The sequence below is a fragment of the Odontesthes bonariensis genome, chromosome 22 (assembly GCF_027942865.1).
Source record: "Odontesthes bonariensis isolate fOdoBon6 chromosome 22, fOdoBon6.hap1, whole genome shotgun sequence".
Taxonomy (NCBI): domain Eukaryota; kingdom Metazoa; phylum Chordata; class Actinopteri; order Atheriniformes; family Atherinopsidae; genus Odontesthes; species Odontesthes bonariensis.
In genome coordinates this window covers 8,036,003-8,063,938 of record NC_134527.1, presented here as the reverse complement: position 1 = coordinate 8,063,938, position 27,936 = coordinate 8,036,003, and the positions used below count along the sequence as shown (strand labels likewise).

At 40.8% G+C, this 27,936-nt stretch overlaps 1 protein-coding gene across 2 annotated transcripts; it reads left to right on the top strand.

Moving 5' to 3' along the window:
* Positions 1–40: 40 nt before the first annotated feature.
* On the top strand, positions 41–6,747 carry pigo (phosphatidylinositol glycan anchor biosynthesis, class O). 2 transcript variants are annotated; one of them, XM_075456045.1, is made up of 11 exons: positions 41–230; positions 511–989; positions 1,111–1,254; positions 1,372–1,495; positions 1,741–1,900; positions 2,444–2,623; positions 2,776–4,372; positions 4,483–4,686; positions 4,797–4,981; positions 5,161–5,231; positions 5,460–6,747. In XM_075456045.1, exons 2-11 carry the CDS (start codon positions 512–514, stop codon positions 5,587–5,589), a joined length of 3,273 nt encoding a protein of 1,090 aa, XP_075312160.1. In that variant the 5' UTR covers positions 41–230; position 511; the 3' UTR covers positions 5,590–6,747. The 2 variants fall into 2 exon arrangements, with proteins under 2 accessions (XP_075312160.1, XP_075312159.1); XM_075456044.1 differs by having other exon boundaries at positions 41–248.
* Positions 6,748–27,936: the final 21,189 nt, after the last annotated feature.

Here is a 27,936-nt window from a genome sequence, read left to right as displayed (position 1 = left end):
ACTGAGGTGTTACGAAAAAAGATGTCCGTCGTGAATTTCTGCCGGGTTGCTTATATGCTAAAGTTCCTGCCAGTCACCGACCGTGTAATCTCATTGTACCAGTCCCAATGAAGGTGAACGTGCCGCCTCGGTCTCTGTTCACCTGACACACCTGCAGTGCCGTGTTGTTAACACAAACATTCACGTCAGCCCCTCCGACCAAGAGAGGACGAAAACCCGACAGCTACAAGGTCAGTGTGAAAAGCGAGGTAAGGTAGCCTCTGCTAACGGCGTTAACTTACTATCGTTTTCTTCTCCTGATATTAGCTAGTTTCATCTGTGCATGTCAATGCCGTGCGCCGGGTCTGTAGGTTTACTTGGACGTTAAACTTTATGTTTAGTTACTCATTACCAGTGTTAGTTTCTGCCATAGCAATGTGTCACTGACAAGACACCTGCTTCTTTGACTTTTTTTCACGTGATGCAGTGTGTCTGAATATCACCTTTAACTGCTATTACCTGTACGTTTAGGATGAAGGGGCTGCCAGTGCTGTCCTTGCTCCTCTGGATGTGTGCGGTGTACCTCGTGGGCATCTACCTCTTCGTGGGTGGGTTCCTGCTGGTACGGCTGGAGGTGAACAGGACCAGCACCTGCGGAGACGTGTTGGAGCCCGGAGAGGAGCCGGTGGATTTCTGCCGCGCCCAGCCGCGATTCCGTCGGGCTGTCATCCTGATCATCGACGCCCTGAAGATTGACTTCGCCCGCTTTGACCCCAGAAAAACGGCTCCACGACCTTATGAGAACAAGCTACCTGTGCTTGAGGAGACCGTCTCGTCGAGGCCTTCCCAAAGCCGTTTGTACCCTTTCCGTGCTGATCCCCCTACGACCACCATGCAGAGGATTAAGGGTTTCACGACTGGATCCCTGCCGACCTTTGTGGATGTAGGTAATAACTTTGCATCCAGTGCCATCTTGGAGGACAATCTTATCCACCAGCTTGGGCAAATGGGTGAGTTTTTACACAGCCATTTCTATTTAATGCTGTTTTCAAATCCAAACCCACATATTGCTCAATGAATTGACTTATCCTTCATTTGTGTTCTTTTAAAATGTATGTGTTCCCTGCTCAGGCAAACGAGTGGTGTTCATGGGTGATGACACTTGGGAAAGTCTTTTTCCCAAGAAGTTCTACCGCTCTCTGCCCTTCCCTTCTTTCAATGTGAAGGACCTGCACACCGTCGATAACGGGATCCTGCAGCACCTCTACACAACTAGTATGCGTTAACCATGAGAGCCTCATTTTAACGTGTATTGTGTGCTGCTTTGGCTTTCAGGCCTCGGCTGTTCTCGTGTTTCACTTCTCTCCGTGTCTATCCGTTGGTTTTTAACAGTGGTGGGGGGCGACTGGGATGTCCTGGTTTCTCATTTTCTTGGGGTGGATCACTGTGGTCACAGGTTTGGCCCCGACCACCCGGCCATGGCCGACAAGCTCACTCAGATGGACGGAGTCATCAGGTCAGGCAATGATGAATTTTCACAGAAAGCAATGAAATTTAATGTGCATCGGTAGATCTTGTGTTAAAGATTTGGTTTTTAATTGTTACCTTTAGCTGGGATACTTCCATATGGTTCAAATTTGCAATTTTGTATTAAAACAGCTGTTATCTTTGTAGCAAGCCATGGCTTTAACTGGGAAGAAATGGTTGGAACTCAAATTGCTGACGTTTATCTCTCTTCACATATTTGCTTTTTCCTGCCAGGTCTGTGATGGACCGTCTGCAGAACGACACCCTCTTGGTGGTGATGGGCGATCACGGCATGACGGACACTGGAGATCATGGTGGAGAGAGTCAGAAGGAGACCGATGCTGCCCTCTTCCTTTACAGTCCTTCTCCCATCTTTCCCGGGCCCCCGTCTCAGGTGGGGAGAGAGGCTGCCGTCAGTTTTAACCCGAGGCGATCTCAGCAGGATGAAGTTCTATTTCAAATGGGATCAATAGAAATGCGTGGACTTTAACTACTTTCATGATATGTCGTATTAATGTTGTAATGCAGTTTAGGCAAACAAATTTAAAAAGTCAAATCTTTAGACTCACATTGTTTAAAGACACAAGAAAAGAATGACTAAATGCATTTTGGTAAGCCGGTGTCCGCTGTAAAAGTCATGTAGTCATTTTATAGATCTTTTATAGATAAGTTTTTCTATTTTATTTACGTTCAGTCCCACTCTCACTGGTAGAATGAAACCTTGTTGTCAGAGAGGAGAACATATTGGGGAGCTACGACCCATCAGCTTATTCTAGTGATAAGGGGGGAAAATTCACATAAGAATCCCAATTCCTGTTTTCTAAAATTCAGAATTGATCCACAACTTGGAAAAAAATATTCTGTAATATTATATGCTCTAAATATTGAATGACGTATTCTGTTTATTTGTTAAAGTTGACTTTTTTGTTTTTTCCAGAACGATCCAGATGTGGTGCCACAGACGGACCTGGTGCCCACCCTGGCTCTGCTGCTCGGCATTCCCATCCCGTACAGCAGCGTGGGACAGGTCCTCTTGCCTTTATTCCGTCCACGTGAGGCAGAAGGTGCAGTTGGAGGTCTCAGCCAGCTGGAGGCACTGTGGATCAACGTAAAACAGGTAGTCGGCTCAGTGAGAATTAGCAGAACACTCATTTTTTTTCTTTTAATCTTTCCATACAGACACGGTTTTATTCTCAACATATCCTGAGGCATGTTCAGGAATTATATATATTTTTTTATCTATATTCAATTTTACCTCCATTTCCGAAGGTCAACCGTTTCCTGGAGACCTATTCTGGAATGGCCAAAGACATCGCACCAGAGAGCCTCGCTCAGTTGAAGGATGACTTTGCCCACCTCTCCTCTGAGTACCTCAGCACTGTTAGAGAGGGTCGCTCACCCTCCCCACAACTGGCTTCTTCCCTGCAAGCCTACCTCACCTCTGTCAGGGACACCTGCAGAGCCACCTGGGCCCGATTCAATCCACTTAAGATGGCAGCGGGTTTAGCCATCTTGGCATGTGCGTGTCTGATGTGTTTTGTCCTGTCTGAGTTGTCCCTGCCGCTGATCAAGGAGAATGGAGCAGGATTGAAGGCTCTGGCTGCTGTGGCGCTGACAGCAGGGATCAGTGTGGCGGCTGCTCAGCTGTTCACGCAGGGATACATTGAGGCAACGTGGTGCCTGGCAGCAAGCGCCTTCAGCTCTGAACTTTTCTTCTTCTGGACAACGCGTCGCCTCAATACGCCCGCTGTGTCAAAGAACGGAACGAAAGCTCCAAAGTGCGTCAGGTGGCTGACCCCACGTCGCCTGCTTGTCCCTCCTCTTGTGGTGCCGCTCCTTCGCTGTGCCTCGCTGCTCTCGGATAGCTACGTGATCGCTGAGGGCCGGGTTGTCACCTTTCTGGTGTTTTCTCTGGCCCTTTACATTCCTATACATCTCAACTGGGATGGCCTGCTTCTGCCCCCCAGCCACGACCCTTTGAAGACTGCTGGGCTGCTGCCGTCGCCAGCTTTGTCCCCATCAACAGTGAGAAAAGAAAGTAGCACCCTACTCGCCTGCTTTGGACTCCTTATTTGCAGCATGTACCTCTCCCTCTCCTTCCATGGCTGTCGAGAAGAGCAGGGCTTCTGCCAGCCGTCCCCGTTCCTTTCCCCACTTTCGCGCTTGCAGGACAGCCAGCTAAAGAATCTCCACTACATCCTCTCCATCGTCTCTCTTGGCATTTTTACATATCTGCTGAGACACTGCCTGTGCCACTACGGGAATCTCAACTCCTCAGGTGGGACCGTGTTCACAGCCCGCTGGATCCTACCGCTGCTTTCTGTGTGCCTGGGGCTGCACTGGGCTGTCAGTGCCACCCCAGAGGACAGCTTCCGGAATCTGGCTGAACTGATCCGACTGGCACAGCTGGCCCTCCCGAGGGCGGCCTTCTGCCTCCTGGGACTGGGGCTCTGTCTGATTTGGCTGGATCCCCTCACGGTGTTTGTGAAGACCAGAGCAGCGGCCTCAGCCAGAAGTTCGCATCTACCTCCACCCCGCTACCGCGCCAGCACCGGCATCAGCCCCCAAGCCGAGCTGCACCATCTGATTCCCCAGATCTACCAACGCATGCGTCGTTCTTTGGACGATGGCGAGCTGAGCGGAGGCAGTGAGGTAGACAACAGGCCCGCTGTGGAGGCCTACGGACTGGGAACAGTCTACTCGGCCCCTGTGCTGTTGTTCTGTGGCATGCTGGGAATTGGACTGCTGCTGCTGCACCCGGAAGGCATGGCTGTGTCTTTCCTCCTGCTGCTTCTAGAAATGGGAGCCGTTTTGTACATGCATGCCTCCTCCGTAACCCTTAGTGGGCTGAATGGAGCTTATTCGGGTAAGATTTTCAGATTTTCGCACACATTCTTTTTGATTCACGACGGGTAATGTGTCCATGTTAGAAACCAGGTTTTTCTCTGCTCACCCATCTCTCACTGTCTCCCTCAGGGGGTTTTAACGTGCCCTGGACCCCAGTGGTGCTGTGGTCTCTGGCTGCCACCCAGTTCTTTCATGCCACCGGTCACCTGCCCACCTTCCCCTCTATCCAGTGGTCTGCTGCCTTTGTGGGGTTCCCTAATGGGCACACTGGCACGACATTACCTGCCTCGCTGGTTACCCTCAACACCTTTGCCTCACACATCCTATTTGCAGGTAGATATATAAAAGGAAACAACATTTTTATTTAGTACATTAAAATGTATGTAGAGAATGGTTTCCCTGGTGCATGAAGTGAACAGCTACCTGACTTCTGTATTTGTCAGTGAGTTGTCCACTGTTGCTGTTTTGGCCTCTGGTGTGCGAGGCGCGTGGGAGCAGAGGAGGACGAGCTGGTGGGGAGGAGGGGGAGGACGCTGTGATGGAGATGCGACTGAGAGAACACCCCCAACAGTTCAGCTCGGCTCTTCTGCAGCTCTCGACACGCTACCTCTTTATTCTCGGAGCACAGGTTCGCTCACCAATACAAATCGCAACATTTAGAGAAGGAGAACATGAGCCAGGAGTAAATACTTTCACAATGGCGTTGCGTTCCGTTTCTGTTGCTTCTTTTTTTCCTTTTTTGTTTGACTTGGTTTCGCCTTTAAATGTGCATCAGTATGACAACACGCCACTCTGCTTTCCTCGTAGGTTTTTTCCTCAGTCTGTGCAGCTGCTATCCTCAGGAGACACCTAATGGTGTGGAAGGTTTTTGCACCAAAGTAAGTGTCTGAATGGATTTTCCACCTCACACAATCTCAATGAAAGTAAAGGCTAGAGGATAGACGAACCTCAGGGAAAGCGGGTCTTTTTGTCTCCTTTGTGACTTTTGTTTTTTCCTAAACATAAACTGAAACTCTTGTTCTTTATTCCTGTTCAAGCTTTGGAAGAGATGTTGGAACGTGTTTGGGATTATTCCCACTTTTGCCCGTCTTCTGTGTCATTCACAGGTTAATGTTCGAGGCCTCGGGGTTCCTGATGAGCAGCATGTTCCTGCTGATTGGAGTGACGTTGGTGCTGAGAGTCGATGTAGCTGTTGGTCACTGGTTTAAAAGACTTGTCCCCGATGCATCCAGGTAGCAGCGGCGCTGCTGCTTTTACACCAGAGTCCACTAGAGCTCACTGTGCCACAGAGAAAACTTACATGGATGTCAACATGAAGGATCTTCACAAAAACAACAAACATTGCCATCAATAATGAGAACTATCCCCCACAGACATTTCACGTGGAGTTTTCTCTACTGAGAAGTCTTGCTGGCTGTGTTGTGTATTACTGGCATTGAGGGACTTTAGGATGTCAAATCTTGGGCTGACCAAGCACATAGATTTTTTTATATTTTTACATTAAACTGCCACTCAAAGGGTAAAGCCTTTTAAAGGTCTTTGTTTCATGAATTACATGTGGTTAAGTGAGCAGCTTTCCCTGATTGTGTCTCATGTTTTCTAGGTTACGGATGAAGCCTCCCAAGCCAGTCAGTTTTGCAAGTTGTTATCAGTGAAGAAGTCGAAAACGCTTCAAACGATACAGTGCCAGCCAAAGATTGGACATATTCAAGCAGTCGACCTTTTGACTGGCACTGCGCGTCCAGTTTACAAACTTACTCGCCTTCCGCAGTGATTTTAAAAACCTCACCGTTGAAAGAAACGTCGCCTTTAATCTTTGAGGGCTTTCTCCACTCTGTAGCCGAGGCTGAATGTAAATTTACGTTCAACACAGCGGCTCGCTTGACAGTCCAAGTCATCTTTGAAATGAAGTCTGTATTAAAAAAAAAAAAAGAAGGAACATTTACACATGGTGTTTTCGGCATTAACGAGCAGTTGGACCCACTCTGTCCGCGACAATACAAGTTGACCACTAAAGCTAACCCACCAGCCAATGTTTGGAGCTACTTCATGATCAATTTGCAAGCAAGTGTTCTCAATTTGGTGAAATCCATCCAAGTGCTTTACTGTCTTTCTGTCTGTCTGTCAGTCATGTGTCAGATGGAGGAACTTCTAAAATCCATTTTTTTTGTATGTTTTGTATTCTTGAATACATTGAAACAACCAGCATGTCTGGTGACTGCCAACTAATTACTGCATAGCTATTAGTGTTTTTACACAGCTGCAGGTACATGATATGTCAAGGTATTTATTTTTCGTAGGGTTTTGTTCACTCTAACGCATAGCAATGATTTAACTTTTTTTTTTTTTTTTTAATCACTGATTAGATGTTTTTAAATCAGGCTTTCCTTTTCCCTCAGAATAGGTGCCTAACTTTAACAAATGCCTTTTTCATTTTTTTTCTTTTTGGGGCCGCAGTGTTATTAAGTTGATGGGCTAATTAAATCAAGGGTCTTCAGGAACGCATTCGGTTGATTTATTTCTGCTGGACATCTGAGTCGGCATCTGCTTGAAGATCTGTTACTGCACTGCAGCTGTAGTCAGCAGCTCCAGCTCATTAGCTAATGCACGATACTGAAGAGATGTTGAGCTCAGGTTCCTCAGGCTGCTCTACGGGAGGGATCAGTCATTGGGGGTGGCTGACGTAGTGAAGAAGGGACACATTTGTTTTGCAATGTTTGATATGTATATACCTGGTTGATTAATGATTTTACATTTTGTGAAAACTGTAATAAAACTTTTCTACATCATGTCTGGGCCTGTCAATAATTCCCTGTGTGTGGCTTGGACGCGGGGCGACGCCGTGGTGCGGTTGGCTGAATTCCACAGTGTTCTCACTGTGCTTGTACGGTCCTGCAATAGACTGGGGACATGGTATGCAAAATGGATGGATTTGAAATACCCACATTTGATCCTGTCATCGAACATACTATGACCTCCTCTGACATACTGCATTGTGTTACTTTAAATTAGTAATGCTTTGTGTTTTGGTTTTGATCAAAGGCATAAATAAGCGGTGGTGCCAAAAGTTTTTATAGCTCATCACTGCATGTGCATAATTTTTTATTCACCCTGGCTTTCTATATCATCCATCAGCTTGTCTTCATTTATATTTTTCACCTGATAAGTTTATGTAATCCATAGTTGCAAAGAAAAAAAAAAGGTTGTGTCGGATTGTGGTACCTTTGTAACAGTTGATTTAGATGGAAAAACCACAGCGCATTTCCTTGAGCGAGTAATGCAGAAGTTGCGGTAGTTCCGAAAGGCTCAGTCTCTTTTGTGACTGTACATATAAAACATATATGAGACATTTAACTGGAAAGCATTGAATGTTCCCATATTGGACTCTGTTCACAAAGCACAAACATAAAAGACCTTTTTCAAGATTTTAAGTTATTGTTATGGAGCTGCAGCTTCACATTCTTACAGAATTATTATGGTCATTTTGTGCTGTAGGGCCATAAAAACCCAATTAACTGCATGGGTAAGCTTTTCTTCAGTTTCTTAGTCATTGGTTGTCTAAAACAGATGGAGTCAAGTGAGCTTATTTTTCTGCAGAATGTCATGTGTGTGGATGGGGCTTGTTTTGATAATCATTTACTGACAACCGTAGGTCTTTTTTTTATCCTGTAGTCAAGCGAAACTTGTGGAAAATTAGTATTTGATAACAGGCTTATTATTTGTGTTAGAAGTGGGCGTTTTGATTAATTGACTGGAAGTATTCTATAGCTGGGGTTATAATTGTAGCCATGGGATGACATACAGTAGCTGTCGTGGTTATGGTTTTAGTTTATAATTGGTATATTACCAACTGCATGCAGCACATGTACAGAATTGTTTGTGCTGTCCAAGCAAAAATTGCATCCACTGTATTTCTTAACTGCTGTGGTATGACGGTAAAACACCTCTCAAATCTGATATAAGCCCTACAGGTTCAAATAGCATAGGAACATAGCAGTTGGTCAATGACAATAGCACCGGGATTAAGCAAACAAAAAAAGGCAGCAAAAGTCTGATCGGTAAGAATAAACTGAGACAAAATATCAACCCGGCCACGTAAAACAGCTGCAGTTTTGCTAGGAAAAGGTAGTATGCTTAGCAGAGCTTTGCTTCCTGGAACTAGGACTTGAACACAAAACAATTTCTTATTGAAGGTTGAGAAATAAAAATAAATGGAGGAAGAAACCTCGGGCCTTGTTCAACACACCAAAGATTTAGAACGCAGTACAACACTGAAAAAAAAGCATTAATGGGAGACATAATATGTACGTTGCATTGAATAAAATAATAAAACTCACCGAGAGGTGATCGAGGTCACAATGAAAAATGCGCATTTCATAATCATCAAAGTAAAAATAAAGGCATAAAAGCAACTTCTCAGCAGCACGGATGAAAAGACTGCTGTAGCCCTTTGAAGCTTTCATTATTTTGAATGTGAAACCCCCATTATGATGACCAACCTTTCATCCAAAAGATCACTGCTTCTCTAATTGCTCAGCATTATTGAATCTTTGGACAACTATCCCCACATTTCAGCCTTCATCAGCTATTACTCTCGGAACAATTTGAATTATGGGGATGAAAAATCATCAGGCTCCTCTCTGATGTTTGCCTTTAGAAAGAAGGTCGTACAATTTTCATGTGGGATCTGACATAAAATCATTTTGATGATATCTATCATCAGCTTTTTCTTTCAGTGGGGATGACAAAATTGAGCTCACTTTTCTGGACTCATTTATTTTAATGGAGGAACACTTTCAGTTATCATGCCACTAATTGGGGCTCATTTGGGAGCTCTGCAGTGGCACATTTCGAGTATCTGAACCAGACCTCTGATTAAATCTGATTTGCTTGTGTGAGCTTGTGTGAAAAAAAAAAATTTCCCTGTTCTCTAGTGGAAAGTTTGCAACAGCCGCCAGTTCAAAAGCTGGTTACTCATTCCAAAGTCATGTAAAAATCAAAACAAATGACAACCGGACAGTGAAAGAAAAAAAAAGAAAAGGCCATATTCTTCCATCTTTGATCTTCTTCTCCTCATCTTCCATGTTCTCTTCCAAATTCTCCAGATCTCAATCAGATGGAGCCAATGTCAAATGTGCCAAAAAAAAACAAAGTCAAAAGCTCACAGAAAAAAACAAAATGAAATAAAATGATGAAACAATAATAAATGGTAGATAGACTGTACTTTTCTAGCTCTTTTCTAGTCTAGCTGACCCTTTAAAGCACTACAAGCCACATTCACCCATTCACACAGATCGAACAAGTCTTAGTGTTATCTAGTGACACCTAGTAATTGTTTTAGTTTAACTGAAACACAATTAGCTTTTTCAGATTTACATTTTAAGAATTTGAGTGTCTGAAATTAATACCTGTGCAACACAATGGACACTAAATATATATATTACAGTGCTGTGTACTGTAAGATAGTTGACAACAAATTGCAAGGCTGCAAAATCCCAAGATTTTAGTGTGAAAACTGACCAACATTTTATAAATGATGCACTGCTTTTGTCATTTTTGTTTGTTCTTTTGTAAAATAACTGGATCTTTCCTGATGCCACTCTGGAGTTGTCTTAGCTGTTTCCCTATGGTCATTGTCATGTTGAAAGGTAAACCTTGATCCGAGTCACTGCACTCTGTCTTCCATGACCTCCCTGTGTGTTTGGCTGCCTGGATTTTTGTTAGTATTCCTGTTCCTGCTCCTAACAGCGCCCCAATAGTATGATGCTGCCCCCACCATGTTTCACTGTAGAGGGTCGCCTGCTACCAATTAATTAGCAGGGACTGGTGTTTTGCCATATGTAATGCTTTGATTTTCTGGGGATAAGTCTCATCTTAACATGTCTCAGTGACAGCTACATATGTTTGGAATTTTTCTCAGCCAATAGAGACCACCTTCTCTGTCATCTGACCTCACAACAGCACTTTGTGAGGGTCATAAAAGGCTTTAAAAAGCAGTATTTTAAACCAAGGTTTAGGAATATAAACCACTTGGTTTGGTTTAGATGAAATTTTGTGGGCTTATTTAAGATGCTCCACTTGATAGTGTTAAACTGACAGTTTCCCAACCGATTTCGTACAGCAAAGGGTCCTGACTGTCTTGAAATGCATGATGCTGCTGGACTGCGAACGGGCTAAACCAAACAGTGACTATGACAAAGCAACAACAACAACAACAACAAAACAATAACGTTTACACTGGGCAGTGTAAAGGCGGGCAATTTATTCAAATGTCTCCTGTCGCTATTTCCAAAAGTGAATGTTTTTGCTGGTTGATAAGCTCACCTTGTATAGCACAATGTATGTGCTTGTGTATGTTAAATGCACACATGATGCTGAGACTATATATTTGTGGTTTCTAGAAAAGTAATGGGGACTGGGTTTCATTGATTATAATTCCACCTCAAGACCAAGACCGTGGTGGGTCAGACTCTGATGCTCACAGTTGGTGGTTTTAATTATCCTGAATGGGGTTGAGCATTCTCCATAGGGACAAAGTCAGTTGCTTTGCTTTATTTCTTTGTTAGATGTCAAACGTCCACTAAAGCCTTTAGTGTCTGATGGAATATGTAACTGGAAGTTACAGACAGTTGCCTTTACTTAGCTCAAATTTACAATATGACTTATCTTGGAGGAATTATCAATGTAAATGTAAATGTAGTTTATTTATACAGCCCTTTACAGACCATCCTTACGGTTTACCAAAGTGCTTTACAGCAGGTAATAAATAAAGAGAAGAATAAGTACAAACAAATGAAAACAATAAAAGAACAGTGAAAGCAATAAAATATAACACAATCGATTAAGATAAAATAAGATGAAAGTGCCATCATTATTAAAAGCCATCCTAAATAAGTAGGTTTTTAGCCTAGATTTGAAGATAAAAATTTTATAAGATAAAAACCTTATTGTAAGAGCACATCTATGTTAATTGTTGTGTGTAATTGTCGGATTGGGATTGGCGGGTCAGCCTATATATTGCATGTATCTTTGGGGGCTCGTCAGGTGTTTCCGGACAACAAACATTTTTTGACCGCTGTGCAGCATCATTTTGTGCTCCGTACAGATGTAACCATGAGACATGTGATGTAGAGCATGAGAGGCAAAATAAATGGAGTTGTCTGTATCAAAACTCAAAGACAACAGGATTCTCATTCATCCGTGATGGTATGGTCCAAGCGCGTCAACTAGGTTTTAATATCAAAACACCTCAATGGCTTAAAGCATTGGCTTAGCTTCTACAATTCACTTATTATAACCATAGTGGGGAAATTCACATATTATCCCGGTATAGTAAATGATAATGGATTTTCAGTTTATATCTACACTTTACTGATGTTAAATGATATATCACTATCAGCACATATTTACAAGCATCATGATAAGTAGTCACAAGCTGAAAGGACCCGGCAAAGAGTAATGGAAGCAACAGGAACACAACATCTGGGGTCAGCAGAGATGGTGGGCACGGTCACGTGCAGATTTCTCATCTCATTTGAAAGAGAGGAGGAACAGAACCTGGGGAAGTTTTCAGGTTTCTTTCTGCTTTTCATTTAGAGCTTCAATATGGAGGTCGATTTCTGGGCACTGAATGGGTAATGAAAGGAAAAGCCATTAGCTGTGCATATGAGAACCACCTCCTCGTTTATTTCACGAGCAGACAATCACCCTTAAATCAAATGGAGATACTGTTTGGAGTACAAATGACATATTTCCATGGCAGCAGCCCAACAGAGCATTTTGAATGATTTAATATTTGATAAGACCTCTTCTGTAATGGAAACATCATGTTTCAGATGCAATTGATGCAAACGGAACACAAGGAAATTCTAATCAGCAATCTGTCGAAGCTTAAAACAAAGGAAAATCTGTTACATTTTAAAGAAATGGAACAGCCTAAAATTTGGTGACGCAGGGTAAAAGGATTATTTTTTTTTATTTAAAGCACAGAAGTCAGATAAAGATATTCCATCACTCCAAGTCATCAGATTGGTTTCCTTCATTTGAAAGCAGCTGTATTCATTCAAGTGAAAAATCAGTCTGTGTGAGCATTGAATAAAATCTGTCACCAGATCTAATGTATAATGAACATTCATAGTTCTGTACTCAGTAAATCATCACTCACAAACACATGTGTAATTGAACTTCTGTGCAGATGAAGAAAGAGAGATCTGACACGCCCATTTAGAATAAAGTAATCAAAAACAGACAGCTGCAGGAAAAACAGTGTCACAGTGATCTAATTACTTTCTTCTGCACATCATCCTCCCACAATACAGCTGCCTTCCTAAATCACTGGGTATGTTAAGAACAACAGCTCATGCCACAAGTCTATTTTTGTTAAAACAACAAAACAAAAAAACCTTGAGGTCTCATTGGTTGAACAGCCTGGTTGATATGAAGCTCCATATGATGTCATGTTTGCGGCAGTATGTCAGGTATTCCCCTGCAGCTGTGTCACGTACCAAGAAGACATCATACTTACAAAGAAACAAAGTCAACATTAGAAGGCCGAAAGGCGGAAATTATTTTGTCAAGCCGAAATATTTTCCACTTTAAAATGGAATTTTTGCTATCACACTGTTTTACACATTGCAAACTACTTGGTTATGGTTAGGTGTTAAACAAATGACATGTAGTATGTAAAGTAGTAGTAAAAACAGTATGATAAAGGTTAGGAAACACCAACAGCTTACATTAAAACAAGAGGCCCTGATGTCATTTTCCTGGATTACTGTCCATTACTGGCTGCTGAGTTCCCGCCCTGCAGTTTGTGTACTGGATACAAACCACATGTCCTATGGGTGTAGGAAAAAGAACAAAATATTTTGTTTTTATCAGTACAAATTCAGAGTTTTATGTTTTGTGACAATTTCACATTTTGTCTCGAATCCGAGCTGATATGTACACACTATATTCACTGAGAATTTGGCAATTAGATTTTTCTACTATGCGTTTGTACATACATTTTTTTAAATAATTTAGCTTCTTTAACAGACAAATAGCTGGCAACCTGTCCACGATGAGGGTCAGACAATATTTGTATGTTCCATCCATCCATTTTGCACACACTCGGATCCAAACATAAACTTGCATGGGCAGAAGAACTGTTGCAAAAATTGAGCAACTCTTCAGATCCTTTCAGCAACTCTGTGGACAGACAAAGCTGCAGCAGCTCCACAAGACCATTCAGAATGCTCAAGAGTCTTTGATATTGGTTCTATGGGGTGTCTCCATGGAGCCCAAACAGTACTTTAAAAAACAAAAAACAAACAAAAAAAACACCCTAGCTGCAGTTTGATTACCAAGCTGCCATCTTGTAGGAAGCATTAGCTTCCATACCAGTAGATCTGTAACATTTTTTTCCTTCAGGCTTTGAAAGTACTAATTGCAACTTGATTTGTTTGCTCATGCATGACTTTGTTGATTTTAAGGATGAGAGAGGTTACTCTATAAGTTTGTTATGCAATTGTATGCTGTATGATAATCTTGAAATCTACTACTATATCTTGAAAAGTTAATCATTTAAGTTAGACTACACGGACAGTTTACTTTTCAAACAGTGTCATATGTTGAAACCGTTTCTGTGGTCAAAAACTTTTAAGCTGTCCCTGGGGTGTTGCAGAGTAAAACCTCTTTCTCTCAAACATGTGCTGCAGTGGGACTCACGTGCCTCACATACCACAAAGTTGAAATGCTCAAAAACCAACAACTGACTTCATCAGGAAAGTGTGTTGATCATATAATATAAAGTTTTTTTAAAACTAAAATGTTATTAGAAGCCCGTCATTAGTTGTGGGAAGTCATTGAGACTTCTTTCTTTTAGAATAAACCTTTATTCTAATACCTGCTGTGACACTGAACCTCAATAAAAACAGCTTTTTAGTACAGCGCATTGCCAAAATATAGTTTAACCAAACACAAAAGCCTTCAGCTCGGTATATTGGGCAATTAGTGAATTAACACCAAACTGCAGTAAGGACTCCAGGATCAGCTAACAGCCAAGCTGCATGCAGAAATTAAAAATAATTCCAGGATATCAGACTCTGACATTAAACACAAACACCTTGGCGCCACATGTCGCTTCGAGCTGCAGTGCTTTTCATGTACTTGAGTAAGAAAGCTTTGCTTGCATGCATAATTGATTAAGTCACTGGATTAGATGAAAGACGGATATGTTTTTGTGCGCAATGAGGAGGCGGATGAAAACGTTTCCTTTTGGCCGGGCCCTAATGTGAGAGGAAATGGACTGCCACTTATCACAGATGCACTGTTATGGATGTTTTGTTTCTTGGGCAAAGCTGCTCTGGCTGTTGCCAAAATGGATGCTCAGTGGTCAAAAGGTCAAGAGGATTTATAAATAGGGTTGTACATCAAGTCATAAGCAGAAGATTTGAGCGCTGATTTAATTAAGGAGAATTTACCAGGCTGTGGGACCTGCCATGTTTTCAGAATTCTGGAGTTTGAATACAGTTGCAGGTCCTTTGATGTTTTGTCCTGCTGGTTGGTCACTGTCACTCAGTTTCAAAATGTAAAATAGCTGCAAAAAAGATGGGAGTACATCAGTCTTTGATGTAATTTTTTTGTGCTCTGGTAGGAAAAGGGAAAAACTCATGATACCAAAAGCATAAGCTGTAGTAACTTGTTTTATTCCTCTGTGTCCTGAAAGTTTAATTTTATACTTTACTGAAACTACTTGATGAGTGCTCTGAATAATCTGTCATCCTCTGGGCCCAGCTCTATGCAATCTGTTTGCATTATTCTGTAAAATGGATTGTAGAGGCAAGTTCGATAGACATCTACTTGAAGAAAGCTTAATAACAGTATAAAAAGTCTGGAGAGGTGCAGTTATTCCAACATTTTTTTCCCCTAAATAATTGATCACCTATTTTCTCACAGTGTATTTTCTGCCTTTCTTTCCAACTGCTGTTTAAGTTCTGAGGAGTTGTGCCTCGTGAAAGACTTTGAGTTTTGTTATATCAATGAAATTGAAAAATGCTAAAAGATTCTTCAGTTCATCATCCATGAGTCCAGAAGTTCATTAACATTTCAGTCCAGCAACAGCATCAACAGTGTAGTGTGCCCTTTCTCTTGGCTTTGCTTTGGGCATCAAGGTAGAGGTAGGCAAATGTTGTTGCTGGTAAGGGGACGACTACATTTAGACTAGGGCTGGGCAACGATTCAAATTTTTAATCTAATTAATCACATGATATCCCTGATTAATCACGATTAATCGCGTTTGTACGCAAAATCCAGAAATGAATTCAAAAGTAGTGTATAGCTTTTAGCATTTAGTTTTATTTTAAATGTGCTGCCATATGAATGAAAGTGCCATAACATTTGTTGTGCAAACACACTTTTAACATCAGCATCTTTCTGTAGTTTTTATGTAGAAGCCTCGCTCCACTGTCTGTTTCCTTGAATGACTTGCTGCTATCAGTTGTGTGTTTTGCCTTTAAGTGATATTTTAGACTGGAACTACTACGCTGAGAAGACAAAAATGAAAATGGCTGAGTAAAAGTTCCGTACCCTTCTCCATGTTTGGTGGATCCGCCAATAACTTTCTTTTCCGGTTCCCGCAGCAGACAGCAAAAGACTTTTACACTAATAAAAAAAAAAAGTAGTAAAAAAAGGGTGGTCCGTGGCGTAGTGGGTTGAGCAGCCGCCCCAAGTACAAGCAGCTATAGTCCTCGCTGCAGCTGGCCCTGGTTCAAATCCTGTATGGGTCGGCCCTCTGCTGCATATTGTTCTCTCTGAACCTTCCTATCCATTAAAGGCACAAAAGCCCCCAAAAAATATATATATATTTTTTTTAAATAAATAAATAAAACCTGCGTTAATGCACGATAAAATATTTATCGGCGTTAAATAATTAGCGAGTTAACGCAATAATAACGAGTTAACTCGCCCAGCTCTAATTTAGACATTGTACTAAAATATCTCAGTGTTTTTCTTTACATCTGAATCCCACCTTGTAATAAAACTATAGCTGTGCAATAAAGATCTTGCAGCGCTAATTAGCAACATCTCTATATCTGTGTGGTTGGGTCTAGGCATTGCTTGAGATTTCAACAAGCATGGCGGCACAGTTGTGTCCCACAGAGATCCAGCATGGAGAATCCAGTCAGTTTTCGCGACAAAACACCACATGCAGACTCCTGATATTATCTCATATCACTGCAAGGATTCAGTCGTTGGCAACAGGCCATAAATCAACCAGACAGATGATTTTAATCGTGGATAAAAAGATTTTCAACATTTGGAAAACACATTAAAAGTAATGCCAAAGGGGACAAAATAGGGAAATTTACTGCAGCAGTTTGGAGAGTGGAATGGGAATGAGTGCGATTTGAAACCCATAGAGCTGGGGTTAGAGGAGAACTGGCCCTCTAATTCAATCCTGTTCATTACCTGATGGCATGACTCTTTACTTATGAATAAGGATAACAAACTGTGGCGCTTTAATCCCATCTTAAAACATTAGTGATACATATATACAATTTATATCTTGCAGAAAATGAGATATTAAAATTTATAATGACAATAAAGGCATTCTGATTCTGATTCTGATTCTGAAAAAAAAACTGTCAAACTGTCATTTGTTATTATTTTACTTTCAATTTATTTTTCTACGAAACATAAATGTGTTGATGACTGAATGGACGAGAAGGCACCGTAATGCATTCAATTTGAACACTTTGAAAAATCAAGTATCGATTCATTCATTTGTTGATTTATTTGTACACAAACTGCTTGAACCAAGAACAATTTCCAAATTAAACTCAGAAGTAAATCATTGCTCAAATCTAAAACTGTGGCCAACAGCCAACAATGAAATGCAGGCGAAATAAAAAAAGAATTGGCGATAAACTTGTTCCCTCTTTCTTTAAATGTGGTCCCTATGTGACCCCGGACCGGGAAATATCATAGATTCCAGTCAGTGGAATCGCAGGTAGAAGTTTAAGAGTTTATGATATAGAGACTGATATTAAAGTTTCACCACAATGGAACATCTCATTCCCATTTAAATTACATCTGTGATAATCCCTGACAGAAAGTCTTTGCAAAAACCATCCAACTAAGAATATCAACCTGCTTGATGAGCCAACTAACTTTGCAATGGAGCCCTGCCCCACAACACATAATAACTGTGGACATACTGCATAACTTGTAGTTAATGTTCCTTACCCCTGTTGAATTAGTCTTTTTTTGTGTTGATGCTGGCATTTTCTATTTGTAAAAAAAGAATAGAATTTCTATTTTGTTGAAAAACAAAACACAAAAACAACTTTGCACTTTTAAAGATACAAAGAAGACTGACTGATAGACGAAAACACTGTCCAGCTGAGTCTGCCTTCTCCTCACAGTGGTAAATCTCTCCCACTCTATCGATCCTCCCTTCATGCGGAAATAAGTGGCCGAGGCAAGATAGCCTCCACCATGTTGTTCTGCTCTCACATCTGTGTCGCCTGTCAGCTGCCAACCACTGCGGTAACAATATAAATGTGACAGACGGCTCCACAGTGGCCCCATTCCCCAGTGCATAGACTTTGATATGATTATACAGTAGTTCCCCGAGGGTGTGCGAGACAAAGCTCTGCCAATACCATGTTTTAAAGAAGCATCACTTAAAGGATGAACAGGACGAATATGTGACTGGGTTCGTATCCATTTTTGTCCTCAAGCCAGACCTGTGATTTACTAACCTGCAATCAGAAAGACTCTTATGCTCCACTGCTCTATAACCTTTGACTCCTGAGTGTATTCAATGCACTCAGTGTCTCTCTGTGTCTTTTTCCGTTTCAGTCCTGTTCACTTCCTCAGTCTTTCTTCAGCCCGGTCATCAGCTCCACTCTAACCCTAACCCCTTCACCTGTGTTATTTCCCTCAGCTATCTTCTCTCACCAATCACCCTCCTCTGTATTTATACTCCTGGTTTCACTCCCTTTTCTTCAGCTTGTTGTCTTGAGTTGTCGTTGCTGGCCTTTGACAGTTCGGCCTGCTTTTTGTCTAGTGTTCTTTTTTTGGAAATGGTTATCCGGCTTTGCCGCGCCTTTTGTTTAAAATAAATGGTTTTCTTTTCATTTTACCTCCTGGCTCTCAAGCTGTGACTGCACCTGGGTCCTCCTTACTCGCCACCTCCGACACGTTACACTCAGGGCATTCAGTGGTTTGTAAAAGGCAAACATCCCTCTAAAAGCCAAGCCTGACTGCTAACAGCATGTCAGCTGGATAAAAAGAGTGCGCTGAGGACGTGGCTAAAAGGGATCCCGGTCTTTAATCACAATGGAGACTGAAAGCAGCATTTTCCTGTGAATCTGATTGCGGCTTTACCAATTATTCACACCAAACAATGAGGTGTGCATGTAATTGCCATCATTAAAAGCTGATTGGCATCATCATTGCTTCAAAAATCCAGTTTCACTGTGCTAGCCTTTCTGCATCTGCTGCTCAAACAGGTAACCGCAGCTGCTGGAAGCAAAACACGTTCCAAGTTCTGGATGTAAGAAGCTGCCATAAAAGGAGCTCAACACCAAAGCCACAATTCATTTCCATGCTTAAATCGATATCTGTTGAGAACAAAAACTGTTTGACTACTCTTTGAGTATATACAGTCCAACCTCCCGTCGGGGCCACTTAAACTCATTAGTATGAAGCTACCTGCACCCTCCCTATGGCTGTGTCTAACTAACCATATATCAATAATTCTGTTAGATCTACAGAATTCTGCTGGGCTTCTACTGTCACAGTTAAGCTGTGAAGTAATGTGAGGATGCAGTTTCTGCCCTTTCTTCAGTGAGGGGGATGATTCTCTGTACTCCGAAAGGAAAGTTAGATGTCTCTTGAGGAATTTTGACTGTAGGCTTAGAATATGACTTTGATTCTTTTTCACAGTGGATGGGCAGCTGCAGGCTATATAAATACAATATGTGTACCAGAAAAACTTCTTGAGCCACTTTTGTAGCATAGCAAACTTCTCAGACTTTTTTCATACCAGTTATGATTCCATCTGACAGGCTACAATGTGCTGTTGGTATTTTTTTAGGGCTGGGCGAGTTAACTCGTTATTATCGCATTAACTTGTTAATTATTTAACGTTGATAAATATTTTATCGCGTATTAATGCAGGTTTTATGTGTGTAGCTCACGGAGCTAACGGCGCTACTTCCTGTTATATTTATTTATACATAAAAGCACGTGTTTCAAAATAAAATAATAAAAAAATTCCTGCATTTACAGCAAAGTTGAATTGTCTTCTCAGCGTAGTAGTTCCAGTCTAAAATATCACTTAAAGGCAAAACACACAACTGATAGCAGCAAGTCATTCAAGGAAACAGACAGTGGAGCGAGGCTTCTACATAAAAACTACAGAAAGATGCTGATGTTAAAAGTGTGTTTGCACAACAAATGTTATGGCACTTTCATTCATATGGCAGCACATTTAAAATAAAACTAAATGCTAAAGGCTATACACTACTTTTTAATTAATTTTTGGATTTTGCCTACAAATGTGATTAATCGTGATTAATCAGGGGAATCATGTGATTAATCAGATTAAAAATTCTAATCATTGCCCAGCCCTAGTATTTTCAGGGAAAGCTATGATATAAAAATTTTCTTCACTGAAAACATTTTTAAAAAGCCTATTAACAATGTGAATAACACTTAGGGGTAGAAATGTACACTGAAGTTAGCATACTAACCAGCTAGCTTCTGCCTGTGCTCTCTTGCAATATCACTTTGCACCTGAGTGGAAAGTGAGTTGGTGCAAAGCTGAAACTTAAAGGAATTGACAGAAGGGACCAGGAGTGGAGCCTGCGGCTTGATTTGACTCAACACGGGAAACCTCACCCGGCCCGGACACAAAAAGGATTGACAGATTGATAGATTGATAGAGGAACCAGTAGAGCCGGCCCAGTCTCCTCAAAAATGTTAAAAATATATACTTTTAAAATAATCTGTTTCAACCTTGCTCACTGTGACAGACAGGAAACTATTGGAGAGCACAATGGCCGGGAGACAAGCTTTCAACCACTGACAAGTGTAAAGGTCCAGGACAGCTTATCAGTTTATGTGCAGCAACAGCAGACACAAAGATGTGAAGGCAAAGTGTCAAAGAAATGAATAAAAACTTCACTTGTAAACAAAACAGCACCACACAGAAAAAAGTCATCCCCTGAAAACTGAAACACACTGTACAATGTAGATAAAAAAAATATTATATCTGAAAAATGCTAAAAAAAACGACAGTTGAAACCTTTAAATTCCAATATATCTGATATTATATAAACACATTTATTTATTCATCTACAATAGTACAAAAGTTAAAAAAAATATGAATAATAAGGCATTAAGATTGCCTTTATTGTATTTTGAATGAATTCTCCAATGCCAACATCTTGGTGTATTTTGAAATATCATTTGCCAAAAATGTTAAAAATGTACAGAATATTTTTTTTCTTTTTTTACTGATGCAATGTAATGCAATTGTGAATGATAAACTGCCATTGGAGAATGAGTTATCTTTTCTAATACTGCTTCAGTCTGCGGCCGAAATCTCTTTCAGGTCTTAGATGCCATCAGGAAAGGGATTCTCTTCCAAAATGCACCCATAAAAGCATCCCATATACTGTAATCTCTTCGGGAGGTTAGCAATTGTTCAGCATGCCTTGGACGGATGATGCATTAGTGTGCAAAAGCTCTGGATGGGGTTTGGAGACAGTAGAGGTTGACGAGCAGTCCATTGGCATCATCCATTAGCTTAATGTGCTATTTTCCACTCAATACCCAATCCACTAAATGCCCCAATGACTACTTTGTCATGTGCTCTTCTCCTTTCACCTCTCTGTTGTGCTTCGGGCGATGACATAGAAAACATTGCACTGTGTTGGGGAGTTCACTCAGCATTGGTACATCATCACTTACATTGTCCCAGTCCTCATGCCTCAAGGAACTCAGTAGAGTAAAGGCTGCATGACCGACAGAGACACCGAAGCAGGCTGTGTCACCACATTTTGAAGGTGGATTTTGAAAGTCAACAACAATTTTTCTGTATCCTCACAACAAAATATTATACTTTCTTTGTACAGTCACAGTCTGAGCTGGAAGATCCATCATATTAATAACTGTGGACGGCTCCTGTCACCATGTTTGGAAACACAGTCATGAACTCGCCTATATGGTCTGAAGTCTTTTTCTTGTTTTGATGTTCCATTATAAACCCACTTGTTTTGTTTTCCGTCTTGGGTTATGCGCACAAACTTTAATCACGAGAGCATTGTTTACCTCCAGTAAGTGCTCTGCTTCCCAGAGCAAACAGGAAACAAGCAGCAACTTAGGTAGAAAGTATACAGCGATCCAGCGCCGCAGAGGAGCAAGAGTGTTTATCAAACTTATTAGGATATGTCCCATCTTTAAGAGGGTCATAATTTGCTACATATTCTGCAGCAAATTGTGACCTGAAAGATCCCCAGTCTTTGCAAAATGTGAGTCTATGACTGACTTTTGACACGTCTTCTTCAGATGTGAGAGGGTCATATCTCTCATATCTGAAAGTTGGTTTAAAGCCTGTTCAAAGTCTGAGGCGTGACTTGCACCACAAATGAGCTGTCTCACACATACTGGTTTGATCTTTTCTTCAGACATTGTTGGGTCTAGTAGTGTCAATGAAGATCTCTCTGTGACTCAGTAAGGACTCGTGCTCAGTGGAGTTTCTTACTACATTTTTTGGATAAAACTGCAGCTAATGCAAAATGAACTAAGTTACTATAAGGGAAGCCAACTTCCCATGCGATTTCAGTGTGGACAAAACATTTTATTTTAATTGAATTATAATTATAAGCATGTTAACTGGTATAAAATCATTGTAAGTTCTAGCTTGGTTTCTGGAGATCTCAAGCCCAGTCTGCTTGGTCTGTGATATTCAAAAGTGAAAATGCCTCCAGTAATCCATCTTTTGCCAAACAGAAAAGATCCCGTGATAATCCTTTGGAACTCCTCCGTCAAAACTGTGGGGACTCTATTCACACTTCTAAATAAACATTTTGAGAGTACTTTTGGTTGCAAACTAAGGATTCTTGCCTCAAAGTAATGAGACTATTTCACTGAACGAGTGAGGTGAAATCTATCATGAGGGAAGTTGTAAGGATCATGAAATTACAGGATGTGATAAGAGCAGAAAACCTCCTGGCACAACCTGACTTTCACAAGGTGCTAGTAGAGGGAAATTGTCTAGGGAAGTCGGAAATCCAGCAAGGCTCAAAGTATATCCAGGAAACTTCTTTATTGTTTTGTTTGTCTTTATGTACTTCAAGTGTTCGGGGAGATCTGACCATTTACCATCGATATTGATGAAAAAATGAGTGCAAACAAGTTCAATTTAATGAAGCTTTCTGCAAGAATAAGATGCCATCAACTGTTAGCCAAAATGAAAATCACTCTTGGAGATATCCATATTCATTTCAATATGTCACGTCTGGGAGATCATCAAAGTAGTCAACAGAATATATGGGCCTATATTGTATATGACTTGTGCAGTTGTTCTTAGAAATCCCAATACTGATATGTTGCTTTGCCTCTAAATAAGGGCAAAACTGATAATGAAAAAAAACAAAAACATTAAAACAGTTCATCACATTTGTTGCAATTTAGTTTTCTGGAAGCACTTATGTGTAGCCCAAATCTGGAAAACAAAAGCCCACATTTGTTCACATGACAGGATGAGAGTTTTCATTGTCTGTGCCTGCGTTTCCACGCTTGTGCAGCACCTGCTTCATTGCTGTCAGTGCAGATGAGTGGGTCAGAGCTGAGTGCTTCAGACTGTAAACATGCAAAGATGTGATTAGCTACCCAAGAGAGAGAGAGAGAGACGCCATTTAAACGAGGATATCCTGCTGAGTCCTGGAGTGTTGCACTAGAAACACTAATATTTACCGTAAAATGAATAAAAGATCCACTCACTAACACCTCGGTTGATAACACGGTTGATAAAGACAGAAATATCCCAACAACTATTAGGCTAACTGCATTGTTGTAGACACTCGGGATTCACGGGATGAGGAGGGAACCCCAGACATCTGATCCAGTGAGGTAAGAGTTGAGTGTAATCTCAAAACATTTAAACCAAATGAACAGTTGTGGTTGGTCTGAATCATGGGGTGCATTAAACTGAAGATATATGTGCTATAGTTGCTCCAGGCGGTGGATAAACATCTGGAGCGTGTTAAGTGTGCGTGAGAGAGTTGACTCTGGGAAGCCTGCGATGTCTATAGACACGGAGAGTTGGAATATTCCCTCAAGAGAAGAAGAGGGAACAGCTGAGGCTAATGAGTCATATTACCTGGCAGCTGTGAAAAAAAAGTTTTGCACTGTAATTACTTTCATTTGCAATTCATATTTGTGCGTGTGTGCAGCATACATTGAGATTATTTTTTTCATCAGTGTTGTTGTTGAGTGGGTGGGAAAAACATGCCTGCTTTTCTTCTCTTCTCACTCCCTGGAGGCGTAACAGACGGACACAAAAGCATATTCAACCACATACAACCGAACGTGATTAAAGATTGATTTTCTTTTATGGCCAAAAGAAAGAAACAACACCAGGACCATCTGTAATGACCAGATGAGCTTTCATTCACAGACGTCTGAAGTCTTTGACTATACAAATATAATTTTGGTAGATGGGGGATTCTAGGACATAATAATTTTCTTTGAGGTCCAAGCGAACACATCATCAGCTTCATGGAGTAATCCTGATCAGTCTTGCTTCATTCCCAGCTTTACAAACAAATAGAAAAGACATCTTGATGTCTTCAGCACAGGTTACACATGTAGCTGGAAAATAGAGAAGGGAAAATAAAGTGAATTCAATTTGAAAAAAAAAGGGACAAAACAAAAAAATCTTAGACAAACATACATAATGTGAAACTGCACCTATACTAGGTAAAAATCCTCTCCTGTTCAAATGTACCAGGCTTTACCTATGTCCTTTCCATTGTGTCTGCAGCTTGTTTTTAAAATGATTCTGTTTGCATGTCAATGCTGAGTTTAAAGGTGGTGCTGAGTTGTGTTAAGTTCTCCTGTTCTTTGGATTCTGTATTTAGGTAACATGGGCTCTGGGTATTTTTCTCATGTGTGAGGTCTTTCTTTACTTGTCTTGCTCACCTGCCCATGTCAGTTCTGCCTTAATTGCTGCCACCTGTCTCGTCAGCTCTGAGTGAGTGTATATGTAGTCCTGTCTTTCCCTCTTTCCCTTTTAGCTGTAGTACAAGTTAATTGCAAGCCAAGCTGTGTGACAATCTATGACATCATAACTGATTCGTGCCGACTAAATGATAAAAGCACTTTCTGAATTGTTGAGGCTACAAATCAGAAGGGCAACGTGGATTCTTAGCGCCTCACTATAATGTCATGTGACATACTTATATAAATATATATATATATATAAGGGCTGGGAAAGTTAACTCGTTATTATCATGTTAACTCGTTAATTATTTAATGCTGATAAATATTTTATCGCACATTAACGCAGTGTTTAAAAAAAAAAATTCGTTCCCAACATTTCAAACTGTTTGTCTATTTTTGGGCACAAGACTGATACAACTGTGGTCTTTTAATCTTTGTCATTGTCCAATTTAGGACAACTTGTGTTTTGTTTTTGTTCAAATGATTTAAAAGGTTTGATATTTATGACCACATATAGCCTTTTCCTTGTTTTTATTCTCTCCCTTTTTGTTTCATGCTCCAGAATCCCTCCATATGACAATCAGTATAAACAAAGGATTCTCCTCTTGCTGCTAGCTTCAGTTGTACATGAATCTGAATATATGAGGAGAGCAGTAATGTCCATTCATGCTGTCAAATGGCCCTCGCAACACTAATCTAATCAAATCTCTGTCGAACAACCAAGAATATCCTCTTCCGCAAGCAGAGCCTCGTGTAATCCTGACATGTGACATTACAGCAGTGTCCCGACTCATCGTACGCTCCACTGTTTAAAGAATAGAATTTGTTGTTGAAAAGCAACTTGAATACTCATGTCATTAACTCAAGACAGTGACGTCTCTCCTTTGTAGAATGACATCTTGAGTTTGAATAAATCAAACTGGACATGCTTACAGAAAGAACATGTAAAAAAAAAAAAAAAAAAAGGTTCTAGCAGAGACCAGTGTTGAATTGGTCAGAGCAGCATCTAGAGAATATGTTTTAGATTTCCCAGCTAAAATTAAAAAGAGGCAGAGACTACATATGGTGCACTGTGCTTTAGACAGTCATTTCAGACACAGCATCTTGTTCTTTCACAGCCAGTCTGCCCGTCGCTGGTCTCTTCTCTGTGGCCATTTTCACAGCAGGCATTTTGATTTGTCACAACAGGGGAAGCACAGGTGTTACTAATAGCATTAACAATGGATCACTTCTGTGTGCCTAGAAACCATGGCAGTGTGACAGTGAGCCTGCCTGCTCAATGCCAGCTCCATGAAACAGAAGCAGCTCATGGAACCGTGTCTTGTTAAATATCTTCTGTCAGAAAAGAGAGCTCTATTTCTGAACCTGTCATTCCCTCATTTTCTTCCAGCCCAGAGTGCACTCCCACCTGTGGTGAATCGACCTGCACACATGTTCCCACTTCTGTAATCAGCTCCCTGGAAGCCATACCTCTTTGACATGCTGTTTTATGACGTGTTTGTGCCATTTGTTTTTTTCCATCTCCTGCAGTTTGGGGTTTTTGTCACTTCATTTTTGGCTATTTGTCTGGTCTGACTGCTCTCTCTAATGTAGACCTCTTCCTTGTTTCTGGACAACATAAACAATTTTTTTACCTTACTATTTGTAAGATTGTTATTGAACTAAAAATAAAAATGACCATTTAGAACAGGTCTCTCTTTAAATAACTCAGATGCAAGTGACTTGTGCTTTTCAGTGAATTTCTTCGATATCTTCTTTCCAAGTAACGTCCTGATTTTTGTCTTTTTTTTGCAAGAAAGGCATCATAGTGATTTCCAAGTTTACTGTGACGACAGATTGAAGGATCAGCAATAACTCACTTAATGCACAGCTGATCTCCATTAAAACACAGCAAGCTTTCCTGCTGTTTTAGCTCAGCACTTGGCCAAATTTAGGCATTTCTGCGTGCCTGGAGGAAACAAAACAAGCAGCTCAATATTTCCTTCCATCTAAGGTCCAAGAAGTCGGGAGCGCTCTGAATCATCTGGGTTCTGATTTAGGTTGCATGTATTCTGCAAGAAATTCATCGTTCATCATAAGCAAACCAAGTTCATAAATAGATTTTGTGGAGTGCAACAAAACTTGCCTTGATATGGGTTGAGTCGAGTGTCATTTTTTTTAATCAATTTGCAAGGTAATGTCTATATTCCTTGCAAAGGGTTGTATATATATTTCCTTTTTGGATATTGTTTTCTGTAAAATCTTAAAAAAATAAGACAAACAATTTTAGATGTTGGCATAATTGGCAATATGCCACTATCCCATTACTCCTGATGAAAATTTTGAGCTCATTCTAGATCTATCTCCAAATTTCTATTTTCATCAAGATTTGTTATAGACCATCATTGAACACTTTTATTATGGTTTCTACTACCTACACATTTTGAAGCTGCTCTGTACAAGTGCTTTCTGCAAACGCAGGCATGATTCTTAATTCTTTAATTCTGCACAATATCAGCTTAGTATCTGACACAGTGGACCACAGTGTTTTGATTAACTGTCTGAAAACCTCTTGTCTGTGCTGTGGCCCCAGATTGGTATATTTCTAATCAATTCCTTGTTGTTTTCAGGAGTCTTCCTCTTCTGGGGCCCCCCAGAGGTCCAATATAGGCCCCTTTCTGTTTTCTGTAATATGCTTCTTCTTGGCAGGGTCTTGTACATAATGTCACTTTCCATGGCTATGCAGAAGACACAATCAAATGTTCCACTTAATCCTGACACCTCAAAAATTGGATAATGTTAAATTTTCTGTAGCTCAGCTTTTGTCAAGCCCAGGTGTGTTTTCTCAAAATATCCATAAAGAGGCCTAGGTGTCATATTGAATTCTCACTTCTTTTGACATTCAACTAAACAAAGGGCTGCAGTCCTGTTTAGCACATCTGAGGCAGCTTTCTAAGATCAGTCCTTTCCTGTCCCCTGCTGATTTGGAGAAGGTAATCCATTCTCTGGTATCAGCAAGCAAAATATGCAAAAGCTTCAACTTGTGGAATTTTGCTGCCAGGTTTTAAACAGGTGCAAAAGATGTGAGCATATTCTTTCTGCCCTTCACAGATTGTCTTGGAGTTTTGGAATACAATTTAAGATATATTTGGTTGTTTTAAACCTTAACTGATCAGGCTGCTGCCTATTTCATGATCCAACTTGATGCCTGAAATCATCCAGTGAGCCCTCGTGATGGTTCTGAAATTATGAATTGTCCTTTAAGGACTATAAGGCCCCGTGGCTTTGAAGCGCCCTGTAATATGATCTCAGACAGGCAAGCCTGGTGCCTTCCTTTAAATCTTTTCTTAAAAACTAACTTTTATCTTTTTTAACTGCTTGAGT

What these genes read in the sequence shown, in the direction of transcription:
- pigo (XM_075456045.1), top strand. Translation starts at nt 512, where the DNA reads ATGAAGGGGCTGCCAGTGCTGTCCTTGCTCCTCTGGATGTGTGCGGTG. An exon ending in GCAGCACCTCTACACAACTA is followed by an intron (nt 1,255 to 1,371) that starts GTATGCGTTAAC and finishes GGTTTTTAACAG; the next exon opens with TGGTGGGGGGCGACTGGGAT. An exon ending in CAGATGGACGGAGTCATCAG is followed by an intron (nt 1,496 to 1,740) that starts GTCAGGCAATGA and finishes TTTTCCTGCCAG; the next exon opens with GTCTGTGATGGACCGTCTGC.